The 18,911-nt window shown below is 41.1% G+C and overlaps 1 protein-coding gene across 4 annotated transcripts in view; it reads right to left on the bottom strand.

Annotated features, from left to right (window-relative positions):
- The window catches only part of HELZ (helicase with zinc finger), a 172,012-nt gene that overhangs the window by 57,632 nt on the left and 95,469 nt on the right, over positions 1 to 18,911 (bottom strand). For all 4 annotated transcript variants that reach the window (XM_072991020.2, XM_072991023.2, XM_072991022.2 and 1 more), the window contains exons 15-17: positions 18,048 to 18,226; positions 7,424 to 7,542; positions 3,740 to 3,885 (exon numbers count right to left, since the gene is read on the bottom strand). In XM_072991020.2, the coding sequence (XP_072847121.2) occupies positions 3,740 to 3,885; positions 7,424 to 7,542; positions 18,048 to 18,226 (444 nt within the window). The remainder of the gene's footprint in view (positions 1 to 3,739; positions 3,886 to 7,423; positions 7,543 to 18,047; positions 18,227 to 18,911) is intronic.

The raw sequence follows: 18,911 nt of genomic DNA, 5'->3' as shown, positions 1-18,911 counted from the left end.
TCAGTACAGAGATGCCAAGGTAAGGGGAGGGAAAGACCTTGATGATGGGTCTTATTGGAAGTCCACTATGAGAGGTGGTAAAAAGCCCACTGTTCCCCATGCCCTCCTCACAATGGCTACTGAATAAAACTAATTGTTGACCAGGACTATGTTCATAGATAGGTTATGCTCAAAATCCTACAAGGTAGGCTTCAGCAGTATGTGGACCGAGAACTCCCAGAAGTATAAGCTGGATTCTGAAGGGGCAGAGGAACCAGAGACCAAATTGCTAACACGCGCTGGATTATGGAGAAAGCCAGAGAGTTCCAGAAAAACATCTAGTTCATTGACTATGCAAAAGCATTTGACTGTGTCGACCACAGGAAACTATGGCAAGTCCTTAAAGAAATGGGAATGCCTGACCACCTTATCTATCTCCTGAGAAATCTATACGTGGGACAGGAAGCAACAGTTAGAACTGGATATGGAACAACTGATTGGTTCAAAATTGGGAAAGGAGTAGGAGAAGGCTGTATATTGTCTCCCTGCTTATTTAACTTATATGCAGAATACATCATGCGAAAGGCCGGACTGGAGGAATCCCAAACTGGAATTAAGATTGCCGGAAGAAATATCAACAACCTCAGATATGCAGATGATACCACTCTGATGGCAGAAAGTGAGGAGGAATTAAAGAACCTTGTAATGAGGGTGAAAGAGGAGAGTGCAAAAAACGGCCTGAAACTCAACATCAAAAAAACTAAGATCATGGCCACTGGTCCTATCACCTCCTGGAAATAGAAGGGGAAGATACGGAGGCAGTGACAGAGTTTACTTTCTTGGGCTCCATGATCACTGCAGATGGAGACAGCAGCCACGAAATTAAAAGACGGCTGCTTCATGGGAGGAAAGCGATGACAAACCTTGACAGCATCTTAAAAAGCAGAGACATCACCTTGCCAACAAAAGTCCGAATAGTCAAAGCTATGGTTTTTCCTGTCGTGATGTACGGAAGTGAGAGCTGGACCATACAGAAAGCAGACTGCCGAAGAACTGATGCCTTTGAATTGTGGTGCTGGAGGAGGCTCTTGAGAGTCCCCTGGACTGCAAGGAGAACAAACCTATCCATTTTGAAGGAAATCAACCCTGACTGCTCCCTGGAAGGACAGATCCTGAAGCTGAGGCTCCAGTACTCTGGCTATCTCATGAGAAGAGAAGACTCCCTGGAAAAGACCCTGATGTTGAGAAAGCGTGAGGGCAAGAGGAGAAGGGGACGACAGAGGACGAGATGATCAGACAGTGTCACCGAAGATACCAACATGAATTTGACCAAACTCTGGGTGGCAGTGGAAGACAGGAGGGCCTGGCGTGCCCTGGTCCGTGGGGTCACAAAGAGTCGGACACGACTAATCGACTAAACGAACGAACGATGTTCATAGATAAACTGTTTCCTTCTCTGGAGTGTGTGCCTGTTTACAGATGCTGCTTTATTGCTATATTGCTACAAACAGAAGACCATTACCCAATAAACACATTCATTGTGGAGAGAAGAGAGTGATGGGCCAACAGACTAAAAAAGGCAAAAATTAGAAAAAGTCCTATCCATATTAAGATTTTGGGTTAAAAAGGCATCTCAAAGCCGGTCCACAGACCAAAAACAGCTGGGGACCGCTGCCATAAAGGGCCGCTGCAGGAGCCACTGCCACAGGCAACAATGTGGCTCTGGTGGGAAATATGGTACACAGGACCCCCCCTGCCTTTTGTTTCCCAAGGGAAGCACATATCTAGCAGACTGTGATACATAACACTTCTTATACTGACTCTCTGAAACAAATACTAATAATCCAGAAACAAAACCGCACTCCAAAAACGTCAAGGAATGTATTAACTCTTGCATTTTACTACCTATTTTACTGTAATTGCTTTGACCACAGTCCTATTGTGGATTTGTGGTGAAGTATAAATTATGGTGGCAAACTGCTACTAATTAACAAGTTGCTACCTGTGTTGCAGGTTGCATGAATGGCATGCAACTTGGAATTGCTGTGGCAACTAATTAATGCACAGTAATCTGCTGCCTCAATTAACTACATTTACATGGGCATAACCTACAATAGGAGTCTGGCCATTTATATTTAACTGTTAAAATGCTTGCTGTAGTTGATGATAAACTAATTAAAATGGGCTGTACATAAGCAAGAGAAGAAATTAACTCCTGGCATTTCCACCCATGATTGGACTGTTGAATTTTAGCAGTATGGTTGTTGCTGTTCTTGTGTGCTATTAAGGTGCCTCCAATTTACATCAATCTTATGAATAAGCAGTCCCCCAAATGTCCTGTCTTCAACACTCCTGCTGAGCTCTTGCAGACTCAAGCCTGCAGCTTTCTTTAGGGAGTCCACCTTGTATTTGGTCTTGTTCTTTTCCTGCTGAATTCCATCTTTCCCAGCAGTATTGTCTTTTTCAGAGATTCTTGTCTTCTCATCACCAAAGTAGGACAAGTCTCAGTTTCAACATTCTTGCTTCCAGAAATACTTCAAGCTTGATTTGATCTTGATTGTCTTTCTACAAAGCTCTCCTCCAGCACCACATTTCATACAAATCTATTTTTTCCTGTCAGTTTTCTTAACGGTTTAGCTTTCACACATTGGAAATACAAGAGTTGGTCTTGAGTTTCCAGTGACACATCCTTACACTTGATGATCTTTTCTAATTTCTTCACTGCTGCCCTTCCAAGTCTCAGTCTTCTTCCGAAGACTTCTTCTGAAGTGGTTTGGCAGCTACAGTAATATTTCTCAAACCACTTATTTAGCACATTTCTGCCAATAGTAAGACGGTTATCTGAGAAAAATTTTGGTAACACTGGCTTTACAATATAGCCCAGAGTCTGAACTTAGGAGTGGACTACAACAGGCACGTGAACAGATACATGGTTGGGAGGAAGCATGCAATCTGTGTGATCTATTCCCAGTAATTTAATTTGGTTATGAGATCAACCATACTTACATATTCATAGCCTTTCCTATCTCCCTGAAAGAAAACTGCAGAGAAGTTCCTGAATCTAAATATCTTAATAATCTACCTCTAATGACTCATGTTATGAACACTAAGCTCACGTTATGGTGAATGTTTACCCCCAAATTTTTCTGCAATAATCAGCAGATAAATATAGTCTCACCTTTTCTGAGCTTCTATTTCGTGATAACTTGACAGCATTTCCCAGCCCCACCTTCATTTCTGCCCACATTCTGTGCCCTGTTTCCTGCTCCTGGACCATCACTGTAGTTTCAAACCCCAGCCTAGGTTTTGGACTCTCTGAACATGCTTGCCTTGAATGGCTTTCAACTTGCCTAAATTTCTGGCTTAGATCATCATCATGTTAAGAACGCAACATCTCCCTTTGGATGATTCATAGACTATGTCTTGATGTAACCACTGTGGTTTGCAAGTATTAGCAGCCTTCAGGCCAACACGCAATAACTATTTATCTAACTAATTTGACTATTCCCTTACTGTGCATATTCAGTAGATCCCAACAGAATCATTTTGGGATGACATAACAAAACTATGTTTCTTCTTAGGATAAATCATATTTATCCTAATTTTTGAGCTGGTTCACAAAAACAATTACACTCAGATGGTCACACTTCTCTTTTCAATTACATCTGGGAGTCTAATGGTAAAAAATGTTTTAAATGCTTCTATCAAGAAACTTGTGCCAACCAGAAAAGTGCAATACGGTGAAAAAGTTCACACCTACTTGATGATAGCTTCATGGGAGCGATAGTTCTCACAGAGCAAGATCCTGCATGGAAATTCTGCAGGGTAGTGTTCATAGAGACGGTCAAGTAATGAGACATGAAGATTTCTCTCTCTGGCAAATTCACTGTAGACAAAGGGACTAAGCTGCAACAGAAAAGGAAGAGGGGGGAGATAGATATTTAGCTTTATAATCGAATTACAATATTTGAGCAGAACATTACTTCATGCTGTACTGCCAAGTACCAGAAAAACTAATGGTAAATCTATAGAAATGGCATTAAATGTCAACCTACAATGGAACAAACCAATGAATAAATAGGATGAAATTTTATTCTTAGCTTACTCATTGTGCCTACAGAAAAAAAAAATTATCAATGTGAGTTTTCTACAGTTCCAAAGGTCAACATAAAGAAGCCAAAGCTCAAACTGTACTTTTCCCTGTATTTAAGGCGGGAGGACATTTATCTGCTTCAGCCCCAAGATGAAGACCAGAGAACCCAGGTCTTGCATTTGGTTACTTGATTCTCTCTGCAAGGCAGAGCACCCCATTCCAGAAGCTGTCACAGGAAAAGGCACACAGGCCTTCGTCCTCTTCTCATTCAAACAAATAGCCAAGCAATATCCAATAGCCATCATTTTAACATGAATTTAGCTCACTCCCAGTTAATGCATAGTAAGTAATAGTATTTCTAAGTTTTTAAATTGGACTAGCTTCTATTTCTGTGGCAGAGAGGAAGAACAGATGGAGAACTAAAACCATAATTAGGTGCAACAGAGGAAGGTCAAACCTAAACTACCTGGACATACCTTTATTATATAATAAGCATGTGACTCTCAGATCAAACTCAAAGTTTGAGTTTTATAAGTTTCAGCTGCCAATGTTTTCCTAAACAACATACAGTGCAATCAGACAGGTTCTTTTGGAGCAGGGTGGTGTAGATTAGTGTCATTTCAGGTCAAGTGGGGGTGCAATATACCATTTGGTGTGATTCCCACATTCAAATGGCATAATGAAGCAAGTGGCCCTATTTGGTCTAGCTTCCTCTGGCTGGAATTTATAATACTGTATTGTGAAGTAGTTTAATAAGTGAGCCACCTAAGGATATTGGCAAAGTGAATACTTCCTCTCCTCTTCGGCAGAAGGGCAGAGGAAATGAACTTTTTTATATACTTCAGTAGACTGTCATTGATGTGTTGTGACAGTTAAATTCTTTTAGTTAATTCTTTGTCTTGTCTTAAAGGGGCCATGGATTGGGCTGCAAGCAGTTTCCTTCCTGACCAGCCCTTCAAACAAAGCAAATAACATTTATTTATTTATTTATTTATTTATTTATTTATTTATTTATTTATTTATTTATTTATTTATTTATTTGCTTGCTTGCTTGCTTGCTTGCTTGCTTGCTTGCTTGCTTGCTTGCTTGCTTGCTTGCTTACTTACTTACTTACTTACTTTAATAACTGATACAGCACATCAGCAATGCTCTCATGCAGTCTATTTTTTTTAGATATAACTTCCTCTTGCTCTCCACCAAAGAACAGAGGGTGTTCAATTTCTTGATATGCTGAATTGGTTTGCTTATTAAGTCATTTCACAATATCAGAAATCCCAACTAGAAGGAGCTCTTACAGCAAGAAGGCTCACTTCTGGTCTGTTCCCAGAAATCACATGCATTGGAAGTGGACCAAACCAGAGCAATCCTACCTGCACCAGAACAGTAGAAGCCCTGACAAGAGCTCAGAAAGGTGCAAATAGGAATGATCTGGGAAAATCTGGTTCAACCCAATGATTATATCATGTAATCACCTGAAAAAAGAGTGAACCAACCCATCCCTGCAGCAGAGCAAACAGCAGGCTGAATGCCATCTGACTGTACCCGAAGAGTCTTGCAGTATACCGACTATAAATTTGTTATGACATATGCTTTCATGGACTTGAATTCAGTTGAATGGGCTCAACAGCTTATCATCACAAAGTGGGCAATCAGACTCTAGTCTAAAACATCTTAAGAGGTGCATGTCTTAGTCTTTTAAGACCCTACAGATGTCTTTGTTGGTCATGGTGCAAGGTCACATGCCCACCTTTCTGGTAGCTGAATCATTTTATTGGTTGTTTTTCGCTCTGAGGTAGCACACAGCAGATTTGTGCTTCACTGTTTACAGTTGGCCTATTGTATATTTGGAAAATGATTTCAAAAATGATTGGGTCATTAAAGAACAATTGTATCACAGCACTTCAGGGTTCACATTTTTGTTCTTTAATATGGTCCAAAGTAATGGATTCAAAACTAGAAGAAAAAGATTTCAGCTAAACATTAGAAATAACTTTTAACAGGTTGGTGGACAACAGAATGGTCTATCACAGAAGCTGCTGGACTTATTTTCATTGAAAGTGAAGGTGGATGGAAATTGGATGGTCATCTATCTGGGATGCTTCAACTGTGGGTTTCGTGTTTTATGAGGAGATTATACTCATTGCCAGGCTAAATCCACCAACAGTTCTACCAAGTGCAGACCCATTAAACTCAATGGGATTTAAATTAATTGTGACAAACAAGCCCTGTTAGTTTCAGTAAGACAACATTGGATTTAGCCTTTTGAAGGGGTCAGCAAAGTGCAGCACTCTAGATGTTGCTGGATTGCAGTTTCTACCAATCCTCATCATTGGCTATGCTGGCTAAGGCTGATGGGAGCTGTAGTCCATCAGCCTCTGCAGACCTAGTGACTTCCCCCATCTTTTTATTATTTCTCACTTGAAGTTTGTCTTCCACTCTTTCTTTACTATCGTCTGTTTATCAGTTGTCCAGTTGCCACTTATTTTTCTCTTGTTCTGACTGATTTTCACTTCTTGTTAACATTTCCTTCTTTATTTCTTACCCCCAGTTAAGTGAAACCCTGCCCTCCACCATTGTGCAGCAACCAGAAGATGACATGACTGTATTTGAATAAATGTAGATTGTTGTACATGGAAAAAAATAAAACATCCCCTGAATATAAGCCCTAGTGCGTTTTTTTTGAGCGAAAATTAATATAAGACCCTGTCTTATTTTCGGGAAAACACAGCACCATTTTAGGAAATGCTGGTGAGTGATGTTAATATTCATGTCAATTCTGCTATTGATCTATTTATACAACAGTTTCATAGCAGATTGTTTTGCCTAAACCTTTGTTGAAACATTCTTATTCGTCAGTAGTACTCATTATCTATATTTTATTCTAAGTTACTGTAAACCTTTTAACTTTCAAGCTCTCCCATCCAGATATTATTTTGGCTTTGTCCATTCATTTCCAGATCTTGCATCAACTTCAATAATGTTTGTTTTCTTTACCCTTTAACAATAAACAATCTTTAACTTTTGTTAATAGCAGACTGCATAGAGATTCACTGTTTACTCTTCTAACCTATTCTGTCCAAAGGGCTCAGAGTGCAGATTGTATTATCATCTCATTCTAAAAGTAAAAACTGAGGATGAAAGAGAGAGTCCTCCCTAAGGCTAGAATTTGAATGGAGACCTCGTTGGCTTAGATTTCATTCTCTGAACTAGTGCATGACACTATCTATTGGAGGATTTGGTGCAAGAGCTGCTTTGTAATTTGCAAATACAAACTTGCCCTTTGTCAATTATATGTTTATTCTCTGACAAAAATTATATGAGCTAAGTTATACAATAATACACAGCCTTACTTGCATATGGTCTCCAGCCAAGACAATTCTTGTGTTTTTATTTGCTAGTGCTAGAGGCATAATAGTCTCACACTCCATTGCCTGTGCAGCTTCATCTAACAGAATATGTGTAAAAAACCCTACAAAACAGAAACAGACAAAATGTTAAGGACCAAGTGATAAAAGTAATGATAATGTATAAAAACATTTGGATTCAGTTCTGTGACACAGATTCAAAACCTAATCAACACCTATCTTATAAGATGGGTAGGTCTGGCAAGCTGTTTTCAGTCAATACATGATAAAAGGTAATTTCTGTCTTTTGCTATCCTACTTTAGCTGAGACTGCCAAGGGTTTAAAATTAAAATATTTTTGACAGCTGAAGGATCTCATGACAGAATTTTTTTAATGTGAAGATTGCATGTGGCCTGCTGAAATTCATTTCTCACAGACCCTGTCTGTGGTCAAACATGCTCACACTGTCAGACCCAGACCCACAAAGTGTTTTTAAGGTGTTTAAACAAGATGGAAAGTCTTTCACTCTGCAAAATGCAGTGGTTTTTAAAAAATGAAATAAGGAATTTTTTTAGCAATCACAATAGAGATGAGTGGAGCAGTCTCATGAAGTATCTGGATATTTGTAATTATGCAGTGTCTTGCATAATTTACAAAGAGAAAATCCTTCCTATTTTCAATGCAGTGCGAAAAGTACAAATTTGTCCATTTTGTCATATGTACATGAAGTGTACTAAAAAGCCATGACCAACTGGAACCTTTTATTCCTTGACTACATGAAGAAACAAATTCACCCAGCTAGCTTCTCTGTCTTGGAACTCAGAAATGGAGGGATTATTTTCTCATTTGTGCAGCAACGTAAGACCTCTGGGTGTTGTAGCTTTTAAAAAATACAGAACTCCCATCTCCATAGTTCAGAATAAGTGTTTCCATATTAATGAATGACTTTCCCAAGGAAAACATATGGAATGTGTTCAATGACTTGTGCTCTCAACTACTGCTCAGTTACTTTACCTTAGAGGATCTAAGGGTAGTTTTGGATCCAGAATTACCAATGGAAGTGCAGGTGGTCTTAGTATCTCTTTTATCAGTTGAGCCTGATCTGGACAGAGGTGACCTGTTTTATCTACAGATGCTCATGCTCTACTAATCTCTTGTTTGAATTTCTGAAATGAATTATTTTTTCCTTCAAAAATTATTTGGAACTTCTCATCTGATGCAAAGAAGAAGATTGGAACTGGCTAGTTTCAACTATTACAAAAGTGTTTTGTTATCAGCACCTGCTTCCAGTCTGTTTATGGGCTCAATTAATAGTCTGGTATTGCCTGTTACATACAGCACTGATGTTACCTGTCTGTCATGGGTTTGGAGGGAAAGTTCCATCCTATGGGGAGTGGAAGGCGGGACATCAGGAGGAGGGGCTGTACTGTATATATATGTGGAGCGAGTGAGATGCTGAGAGGAGATGCTGAGAGACACTGGGTTGTGACGAAGCAGCAGCTGGGAAGAAGAAGCTGTTGTGGGAGTCTGTGTGTCAGACAGGGTACTTCTGTGTGTCAGAGTACCAACCTGATAGGTTCAGGTGTCTGTTGGTTAGCCAGAACTGATAGGTTCAGGGTCTGTGCTTCAAGTTAAGGGTTCTGGGTGAACCACACTGTGTGTATGTATGAGTGAGAATAAGCCACGTTACTTTATCTTATTCACCTGATTGTTTATTTTTCCCTGTGTGTATTTAAAATAAACCTTATTCTTTTTATTGTTTAAAAATCCATCCCTGGTCTGTGTGACTTCTTACAGGGAATGGTTGGTGGCAGCTTAGTGTAACTGTGTGACATATCCCAGTAGGTCTGGGTTTGTCACATTGATTGGTGTCCAGCGTGTGGGATACGACTGGTCCAGTTGTCCAGCGGTCCAGCAAAGCCTTGGCAAGTGTGCCCAGAGCAAGGGGGGTCTAGTCAGGGACAGTCTGAGGCGCGTAGGTAATCTTCTAGGTGTACCTCACGGGGAGGTGCGCTAGTAGAAGAACGTGCCAACTGGGGAGACTTAGATTAAGGTGCTCTGAGGCAGCCTGGTTTTGGCGGGAAAAAGCTGAGGCAAAACTGCGTAGTAACAGTGATCTAGCTTGCCAGCTGAGAGGCCCAGCAGAGGGGGGTAGGCTCTGACTCGATACTGTTGCAAGTTTAGTGCTGAAGAACAGCAGCAATCTCTAGGGAAAGCTGGTTCTTAGGCAAGAAGGAAAAAAAGTGGTCGTTTTATTCTGAGGCTTGACTTTTTAAAGCAGCTTGTTCTGAGGGGGGTTATGCCCTTGACTCGAAGCCAAGTAGCAGAAATGAGTGAAGTGAAAGACCCCCAGATTGACCAAGGTTCTGAGGATGAATTTGGCTCAGTGCAGGGTGACAGCACAGGAGAGCAGAACCCAGAACTCAGAAAAATACTCCTAGCCCAACAGCATGAACTGAGGGTGAGGGAAATGGAGGAAAGATTAGAGAGAGAGAAAATGGCGTTTGAATTAGAGAGAGAGAGAGAGAGAATGGAGAGGGAGGAAAGATTGGAGAGAGAGAGAATGGAAATGGAGAGGGAGAGAGAGAAAATTGCTCTGGAGAAAGAAAAAATGGCGTTTGAATTAAGAAAACTGGAACTGATGAACCAAAACAATAATAACAATAGGGATTCTGAGGGAGGCCAACTGTCTAAAGCTGACCTGAAGAAATTCCCTGTGTACCACAAGGGAGATTGTCCTGAGGTGTTCTTTTCCTTAGTGGAAAGAGCGTTTGTGGACTTCTCAGTGAGGGAAACTGAGAAGATGACCATCATGCGATCTTTAATCAGTGGTAGCCTGGCTGAGGTTTATGCCGAGATGCCTGAGGAACTGATGAAAGATTTTGCAGAGTTTAAAAAACTGGTGTTTGCCAGACATGGGATAAATGCGGAGCAGCTGAGACAAAGATTCAGGTCCCTCACCAAAAAACCAGAACAGACTTTTACCCAAGTGGGGGCCCAATTGGTGAGGCTGCTTGAGAAATGGCTATCGCAGGAGGGGACAGAGACCTATGAGCAGCTTAAAGACTTGATAGCACTGGAACAGTTCTATTCAGTCCTGCAAGGGGAATTGAAATTCCAGGTGAGGGAAAGGAAACCGAAGTCTGTGGCAGCAGCCGCAGAGATCGCAGATTTTATTTCCCAAATAAGAAAGCCCTTGGGTGAGGGGAAATCTGTAGGTAAACCCAAAGAAACCTACAGCAAGTACTCTCAGGGACCAGGGAAAAGCCAGCAAGGGGGAGGGGCCCATGGTGAAGGGAAGCCCTCAGACATGAAACTAAGACCTCAGATTTTGGAGGGAAAACCAAAACAAGATGAGAGAGAATCAAAATACACCAGAAAATGCTATTTCTGTCAGGGAAAGGGTCATCTAATCTCAGAGTGTGAGAAATTAAAGCAGCTAAAAGGAATGGTGCCTCAGAATGCTAGTGGAACCAAGCCAAAAGCTGTGTTCTGTGTCCAGAAAGAGCAAGGCTCAGTGTCACTGAGGGAGCCTGTTGCCATGACTACTCAGTCTGGAACAGCTACCTCTGCTGATCAGGCTGAGGAAAATGGTCCTCTTGTGGAGGTAAAGCGCTGCTTGCTGGTGAAAACAGATTCTCAGTTGTTTGAGACAGCCGGGGTGGACGTAGGAATACTTGACCGTCAGTATAGGGGGCTGCGGGACACTTGTTCCCAGGTAACCCTGTGCCATCCAGATATTATTCCTAGGGAGTTTATAATCCCAAATGAGAGCATGAAGGTGGCAGGGATTGAGGGGCAGGTAATCTCTCTGCCAGTAGCAGAGGTACCTGTCAACTTTCAAGGCTGGAGGGGAGTTTGGAGGCTAGCGATTTCATCGACTCTGCCAGCAGCCGTGCTCGTGGGAAATGACCTGGCTGAACATGTGAAACGGGTGCTAGTGATTACACGCTCACAAGCCACCACGGGGACAGTTCAGGGGGGTAATGATGAGCCAGAGGCGGAAGCAGAGGGGAGTTCAGAAGCTGTGGTGGAAACCTTAACCACAGACAGCAGATTTGGACAGGAGCAAAGGGCAGACGCCACTCTCCAAAAGTGTTTTGAACAGGTGACTGACGCCCAGCTAACACCTGAAACCCCAGTGAGATTTCTGGAGAAAAAGGGGATTTTATATAGGGAAACCCTGAGGAATATCTCAAAAGGGGGAGATGGGATCAGAAGTCAGCTGGTGGTACCTGAAAAGTATCGCCCCATGATCTTACAAAGGGGGCACTCTGACATGTTTGCTGCACACTTAGGAGTGAACAAAACACAGCAGAGAATCACACAGAATTTCTACTGGCCTGACATAGGGAAGCAGATCAGGGAGTTCTGTAAACAATGTGATGTGTGTCAAAGGCAGGGGAATAACCGCGACAGGACCAAAGCAAAGTTGTGCCCTTTGCCTGTGATTGACACTCCGTTCAAATGCATAGGGGTGGATATTGTGGGACCTTTGCCCAAGGCCACAAAGAGGGGGAACAGGTTCATTCTAACAATTGTGGACCATGCCACAAGGTATCCTGAAGCCATACCCTTGACTAACATTGAAACTAACACAGTGGCCGATGCTTTGGTGGGGTATATGTCCAGGATGGGATTTGCCTCAGAGATAATCACAGATTTGGGCGCATCGTTCACATCAAAGCTCATGAAACGCTTATGGCAAATCTGTGGAATTAAGCACAAGGAAACCACTGCTTATCATCCTGAAAGTAATGGGTTAACTGAGAAGTTCAATGGGACTCTAATGCGCATGATTAGGGCTTACTTGGCAGAAAATCCAAACAATTGGGACCAGAAGCTGCAATCCCTTTTGTTTGCTTATCGATCAGTGCCACAAGCCAGTACCGGGTTCAGTCCATTTGAACTTTTATTTGGGAGAAGGGTGAAAGGGCCCCTTGATTTGATCAAACAAAATTGGGAGCAGATCACCCAGGATGACCCACAAGACGTTGTGACATACATAGACACCTTGATGAATGACCTAAGGAGAAATCTAGAGCTGGCAGCAGAAAACCTGCAAGCTCAGAAGGTCAGACAGAAAACATGGTATGACCACAAAGCTAGAGAGAGGCACTTTGACCCAGGGGAGGAAGTGCTTTGGCTTAGGCCCTGCAGGGAGAACAAACTGCAGCTCAAATGGGCAGGACCATATAGGGTCATTTCCAAGATGTCAGACCTGAACTACCTTATAGAGCAGGAGGAGAACCAAGCAAGGAGGGTGGTTCATGTGAATGCCCTAAAACCCTACTACAGAGGGGAACAGAGGGTTTTATTCGCGATAAAAGCAGCTGAGAGTGAGGAAGCGGAATTACCCTTCTGGGAGGGTAGAGGGGAAGTAAAATACAACCCAGAGGAGGTAAAGATCAGTCCTGCACTCACCCAAGACCAGCAGCAAGAACTAAAAATGCTGCTTAGTAAATATCAGCAGGTGTTTTCCAACAAGCCGGGGATAGTGAAGGGAGTGATGCATCGGATCCACACAGGGGATGCACCCCCGCAGGCAGTATCCCCATACCGAGTAACGGGACCCTATAGGGACAAGGTGCGGAAGGAGCTGGACGAGATGCTGAGGGAGAACATAATCGTCCCCTCTTCTAGTCCTTGGTCCTCTCCGATAGTCCTTGTGGACAAGCCTGATGGGAGCATTAGGTTTTGTGTTGATTACAGGAAATTAAACCGTGTAACCACTCCTGATGCCTACCCAATGCCCAGGCTAGACAACCTGATTGAAACCATAGGGGGTTGTCGGTTCATCTCATCATTGGACCTGGTAAAGGGATATTGGCAATTAAGAATTGATCCCAGGGATCAAGAAAAGACTGCCTTTTGCAGCCCTTTTGGTCTCTATGAGTTTCGAGTCCTGAGCTTTGGTCTCAGAAATGCACCAGCCACATTCCAAAGGCTGATGGACCAGACCTTGGCAGGGCTCAGTGACTTTACAGTGGCCTACATTGACGACATAGGGATCTTCAGTAATACCTGGGAAGATCACCTGATACACCTGGAGTTAGTGCTGCAGAGGTTAAGTGCAGCAGGGCTAACAGTAAAGGCCAGCAAGTGTCAGCTGGGTAGCCCAGAAATAAAATACTTGGGTCACATGGTAGGGGGAGGAGTGATAAAACCCCTGGAGGCCAAAATAGAAGCTGTTCGTGATTGGCCTAGACCCAACACCAAGAAAAAGGTCAAATCATTTCTTGGGTTGGTGGGCTACTACAGAAAGTTCATCCCGAGGTTTAGCGAGATTGCGGCTCCGCTGACCGATCTGACGAGGAAGAAGGCTGATGACCGCATCCCGTGGACCAGCGACTGTGAGGCGGCGTTCCAGAGGTTGAAGGAGGCGTTAATCAACTATCCTGTCCTGCGTGCTCCAGACTTCGACCGGGAGTTCATCATCTACACCGATGCGTCTAACAGCGGGGTAGGAGCAGTTCTGTGCCAGGAGGATGAGAATGGTGACCAGCATCCAGTGTCCTACCTGAGTAGGAAACTTCAAAAAGGTGAGAGACATTTGGCAACCGTGGAGAAGGAGTGTTTGGCCATAGTCTACGCGATCCAGAAGGCCAAGCCTTACATCTGGGGAAGACATTTTATTCTGTGTACTGACCATTCACCATTGCAATGGTTAAAGACAATGAAAACCCACAATAGCAAACTTATGAGGTGGGCTTTAAACCTACAGGACTATGACTTTGAAGTGAAGGTGGTCAGAGGGTCAGTGAACTGTGTTGCTGACGCCTTATCAAGAAGACCTGAAGAATGAAGACGGTGAAAGAACATGGACTATGTGTATATAATGATGACAAAAGTTAAATGTACCTGTTTTGAATTTGGTTTGTATGAATAAAGGTAAATTAATGTAATGTATATGGTAAATGTTTAAATGCTTAATTGCTATGGTTAACTTAGAATGTAAGTGTAAGTATAATATGGTATGTATAACTGTTGTTGTGTATTTTATACAGGTTGTTTTTTGGTGAAAAGCACCTTAGCTTTCCCCCTACAAAACAACTTATAAAGAGGGGAGGTGTTACATACAGCACTGATGTTACCTGTCTGTCATGGGTTTGGAGGGAAAGTTCCATCCTATGGGGAGTGGAAGGCGGGACATCAGGAGGAGGGGCTGTACTGTATATATATGTGGAGCGAGTGAGATGCTGAGAGGAGATGCTGAGAGACACTGGGTTGTGACGAAGCAGCAGCTGGGAAGAAGAAGCTGTTGTGGGAGTCTGTGTGTCAGACAGGGTACTTCTGTGTGTCAGAGTACCAACCTGATAGGTTCAGGTGTCTGTTGGTTAGCCAGAACTGATAGGTTCAGGGTCTGTGCTTCAAGTTAAGGGTTCTGGGTGAACCACACTGTGTGTATGTATGAGTGAGAATAAGCCACGTTACTTTATCTTATTCACCTGATTGTTTATTTTTCCCTGTGTGTATTTAAAATAAACCTTATTCTTTTTATTGTTTAAAAATCCATCCCTGGTCTGTGTGACTTCTTACAGGGAATGGTTGGTGGCAGCTTAGTGTAACTGTGTGACATATCCCAGTAGGTCTGGGTTTGTCACATTGCCCTTCAAAGCTCTACATGTTTCTAACCAGATTTATGTGAAGGACTTCCTCTTTCCATATCCATCTACTTACCCATGCAGATCCTAAAATCCTATCAGCCCATTCTTCAAGTATCTCTACTAATTGAATTCTAGTGGGCGACTACTAAGCAGAGGGCCTTTTCAGCACTGCCATTCCAGTTAAAGAACATCCTCCCCAAATGCTCTGTTGACATTATGGTAAAATGTGGTGTGTTGTTGTTTTTAATTTACCCAAGATTTAAATTTACACACACCTTTGAATAACAGATCTAATATCTACTGCTACTTTTATTCTGTTTTAGATTTCATTTCCTATGTTGCATTTTATGGTTTTAATTTTTACTTCTAAAAACCATACAAAGAACTTTTGTTATCGGGCAAAATGGAAGCATTGCAAATAAATCATTGCATTTAGCTTCCAGATTAAGGCCCCTCTGATCTGATGAAAACATGTGGACAGATTTGCTTTAAACATCTAGAACTGAACTGCTCTATCATCCAGAGTCAGTCATGAATTTGTCCTTAGTTCAGGTTGTCTGATGGCCTAGCAAGTGAGGTAGTTAGATGTGCCCCATCTAAGTAAATTGAATTTTAAACATAAAATAAGCCCAACCTCTGTTCTTTTTTCGAAAATTTCTGTATGATGAATAAAATCATAAAAAGGAGTGGGTGATTAGAGTTGCAATCCAATATGTACTGTATATATTTAGCTGGGGGAAAGCACAGCAGAACACAGTGGAATATACTTTAGAGCAGAAATTTATAGGCTAGCATTTTAAGTGTGTTATCTTGACTGCATAGAGGAGAACACATTTGCCCATATGGAATGTGATTTCTAATATCAATTTCTGGGCATGGCACTCTTACATATTTTTATATTTGTTTATTTATTTGTTTCACTTCTACGTTGCCTTTTTCCAGATTTTTAAATCTCTCATTCCACGTGAATGTAACCATTGTGAAAAAATAGTAAAATAAATATTAATTTTTTTACAGGCAAATACAAAGGCAACAAAATGTATAAGACAATGCACTGTTTCTTTTATATGGCACTAGACAGCAGCAATGCTCTCATTTCCAAATCCAACACTTTTTGGCTGATGGTCTGATAAAGATTGTCTAGTATAATGTTACAGCCTGTATAATGTATTAGACATAACTTTGGCATGGTATTAAAAAAAATGGATGCAATCAAAGAAAATCCTGCAACACTGATTTATGATTTTGAGGATGAATAAGAGCAATTATAGCCTTGCATTAATTCTCTACACCGCTATTAATTATACTTAAAATTTGAGGATCTCTGTTACACAATATGCCTACTTGGGAGAAACGTATTTTAACAGAGCTTAGAGAAATGATAAAATATAATTTGGGGGGTGGGGAAGCCATAGTGAGGTGACTGAAGAAGCAGGGTAAAATTGATTACTATTCTTTCATTACTTCCAAATTAATCATCTAATAATCACAAAAATTTTAAAACATGGTTCATTCTGAGGCTGCATCTGCTCTGAACATCTTTAAGCAAGTATAATAAAATAAAACCTAGCCTTGAGCCTTCAAACCTAAGCAGGTCTGTTAATAAAAGAACCCTTTGGAACTTTTTTGACTAATTCATAAGTCAGAAATGACCAGACAGCACATAACAATGTAAAATAAAACACCATTTAGAGACAATGAAGAATTTATACCAAATAAAATGGGGATATGACCAAGGAAAAAATACTGCTCAGGAGATATAGGACAGAATTCATAAATGTAACCTGAAGAACACATTATGTATGAATTACAAGGAGAACTTTCATATGTTAACATTAGATGGTATTTAGCACCTTCAGAGTTTGCAGAACTCATGTGTCATCATGTCCCAAACCCTAAAAGGGTTTCAAGGTAAGTGAGATATTTAAGCAGTGGTTTCAACAGTTCCACCACTCCCCAAGTTAGTTTCTGTAGCTGAGAAAAGGAATCAAACCCAGGTCTCCTGAGCCTGTCACTCTGTTCACGACATCACATTGGGTATTTTTCAGAATGTATATAAATGCAGAATATAAATACCAGGTGAGATGAGATTAATACTGTAAATGGTTTTCATATTTGTTTTTTTTTGTTTTTTGTTTTTTTTTTTGTTACGGAAGGAAAGCTACCCACCTTGAGCCCTACTGTCGGGGAAAAGGCAGCATAGAAATGCAATAAATAAATCAGATTATAAATTCTGAATGTAGTGATAAATTATCTTAAAATGGGTCCTAAGCACCCTTTAGGTTCATGGTAATTTTGTTCACTGTAAAGTTGCAACAAAGTATACTGAAATTGTGATTCTGTCTTCTAAGTCCTAAGCAACTGGCTTTTTAAAAAAAATATCAGACTGCTAGTACATTTTCCTTTAAAATCTACCTTTTACAAAAAAGCAGAATTAAAGATAAATATTAGATTAGTATGCATATGATTCTATTGAGATAAAGCTTGAGAACTATTCCACTTTCCTGTTGCATCCAATTTGCACAGATCATCATAAACAAAGGCTACAATCCTGCTGAGCAATTTTATGCTGCATAATGGGGATGATGTCATCACCCACAGCAATAAAAAGCTTCTGACAGCCCTGCCAACATTTCAGGGATCCTCTTCATCTTAGAAGTCTTTTTGAGTCATGGAATTGGAGGGAAAATTATTTAAATCCACTATAAATCAGTGGCAAAGACTGGGAGCAGCAGCACTAGCACTTTTTCAGCTTTAAATGGTTTCACTCCCAATCTAGTTCCAGGATATCTCAGGACGAAGGGGATGCATAGGGATCCCCAAAACTGGGGGGGGGGGAGACCTCGAGGAAGCTTTTTCTTGATTTAAAACTGTTGTGGCACTTCCATGGCTGATAGTATCATCCTCAGTCCATGGTACAGCTATGCCAACAGGATTTCAGCCATTAAGTCGTCTCAGAGTTTACTTTTAGTAAGGAAAGATTACAAGATTTATACATCTAAATGAAAATATAGATTCTCACCAGGTTCAAGATCCAGTTGACACAGATACTGTGAAGTATTCAAAGTAACCACTACTACTCTATGTTTAAGAATGTCTTCTTTTTGGGGCATCTGGAAGGTGGAATGTGTGCTTGAAATCAAACAGTACTGATGCACAATTGGGTGTACAGTTTTTACCCAACGGTTTCTGAAATACACCCTGCAAAAGAGAAGAAGATCTTATTTATTTACAAAAGTTAAGTGCAATGAACTCTTAACTTTGCATCTGCTTCTTTGATACAGTATTTTATTATGCACTACAGACTGCTTTCTCGAATATACTCTGCAGGACTTCAAAAATATAGGAAGCTTGCCGCCCTCCAATATCTAAATTGTAGATATAAAAAATGAGAAGTTATAAAAATTCACAACGTCCCAATGCAGCATGGTCCAGCACTTCCCCTTTATTCAAATATCTGATTATCCAATATTTTGCATAGCCCTTCAGCAATTAACAAGTAACATTATAATGTGTTCCTATCAGAAACATAAGAGAATCAGGCCACAGTGGGTGTGAGAAATGCTAACATACATATATAATATGTGACTAAATTCCAGACTAACCTTTTGTTTCCCTTCTGCCTATTTTTTAAAATCTATTTTACTTCCACATTCTTATACTCTAGTACAGGGATGGGCAACTATTGTCCTCCTACAGCTCATATCAGTCGTAGTTTAGCTCATATAGCTGCTGCAGAGGAACAGAAGGAATTGTAGTCCAAAAAGATCTAATTGCCTGTTATGAAATTTTGAGTGTATCGCTAGTAAAAATAACTAAGGGGAACAGAGGTATATAAAAAAAGTAGTCCTGAAGATGAAAGTGCTTTAATACTGAGGCTTGAACA

Source organism: Pogona vitticeps, chromosome 2 (genome assembly GCF_051106095.1).
Source record: "Pogona vitticeps strain Pit_001003342236 chromosome 2, PviZW2.1, whole genome shotgun sequence".
Classification (NCBI taxonomy): domain Eukaryota; kingdom Metazoa; phylum Chordata; class Lepidosauria; order Squamata; family Agamidae; genus Pogona; species Pogona vitticeps.
The sequence above is the reverse complement of the archived record's forward strand: the minus strand, read 5'-3'. Positions and strand labels throughout refer to the sequence as shown.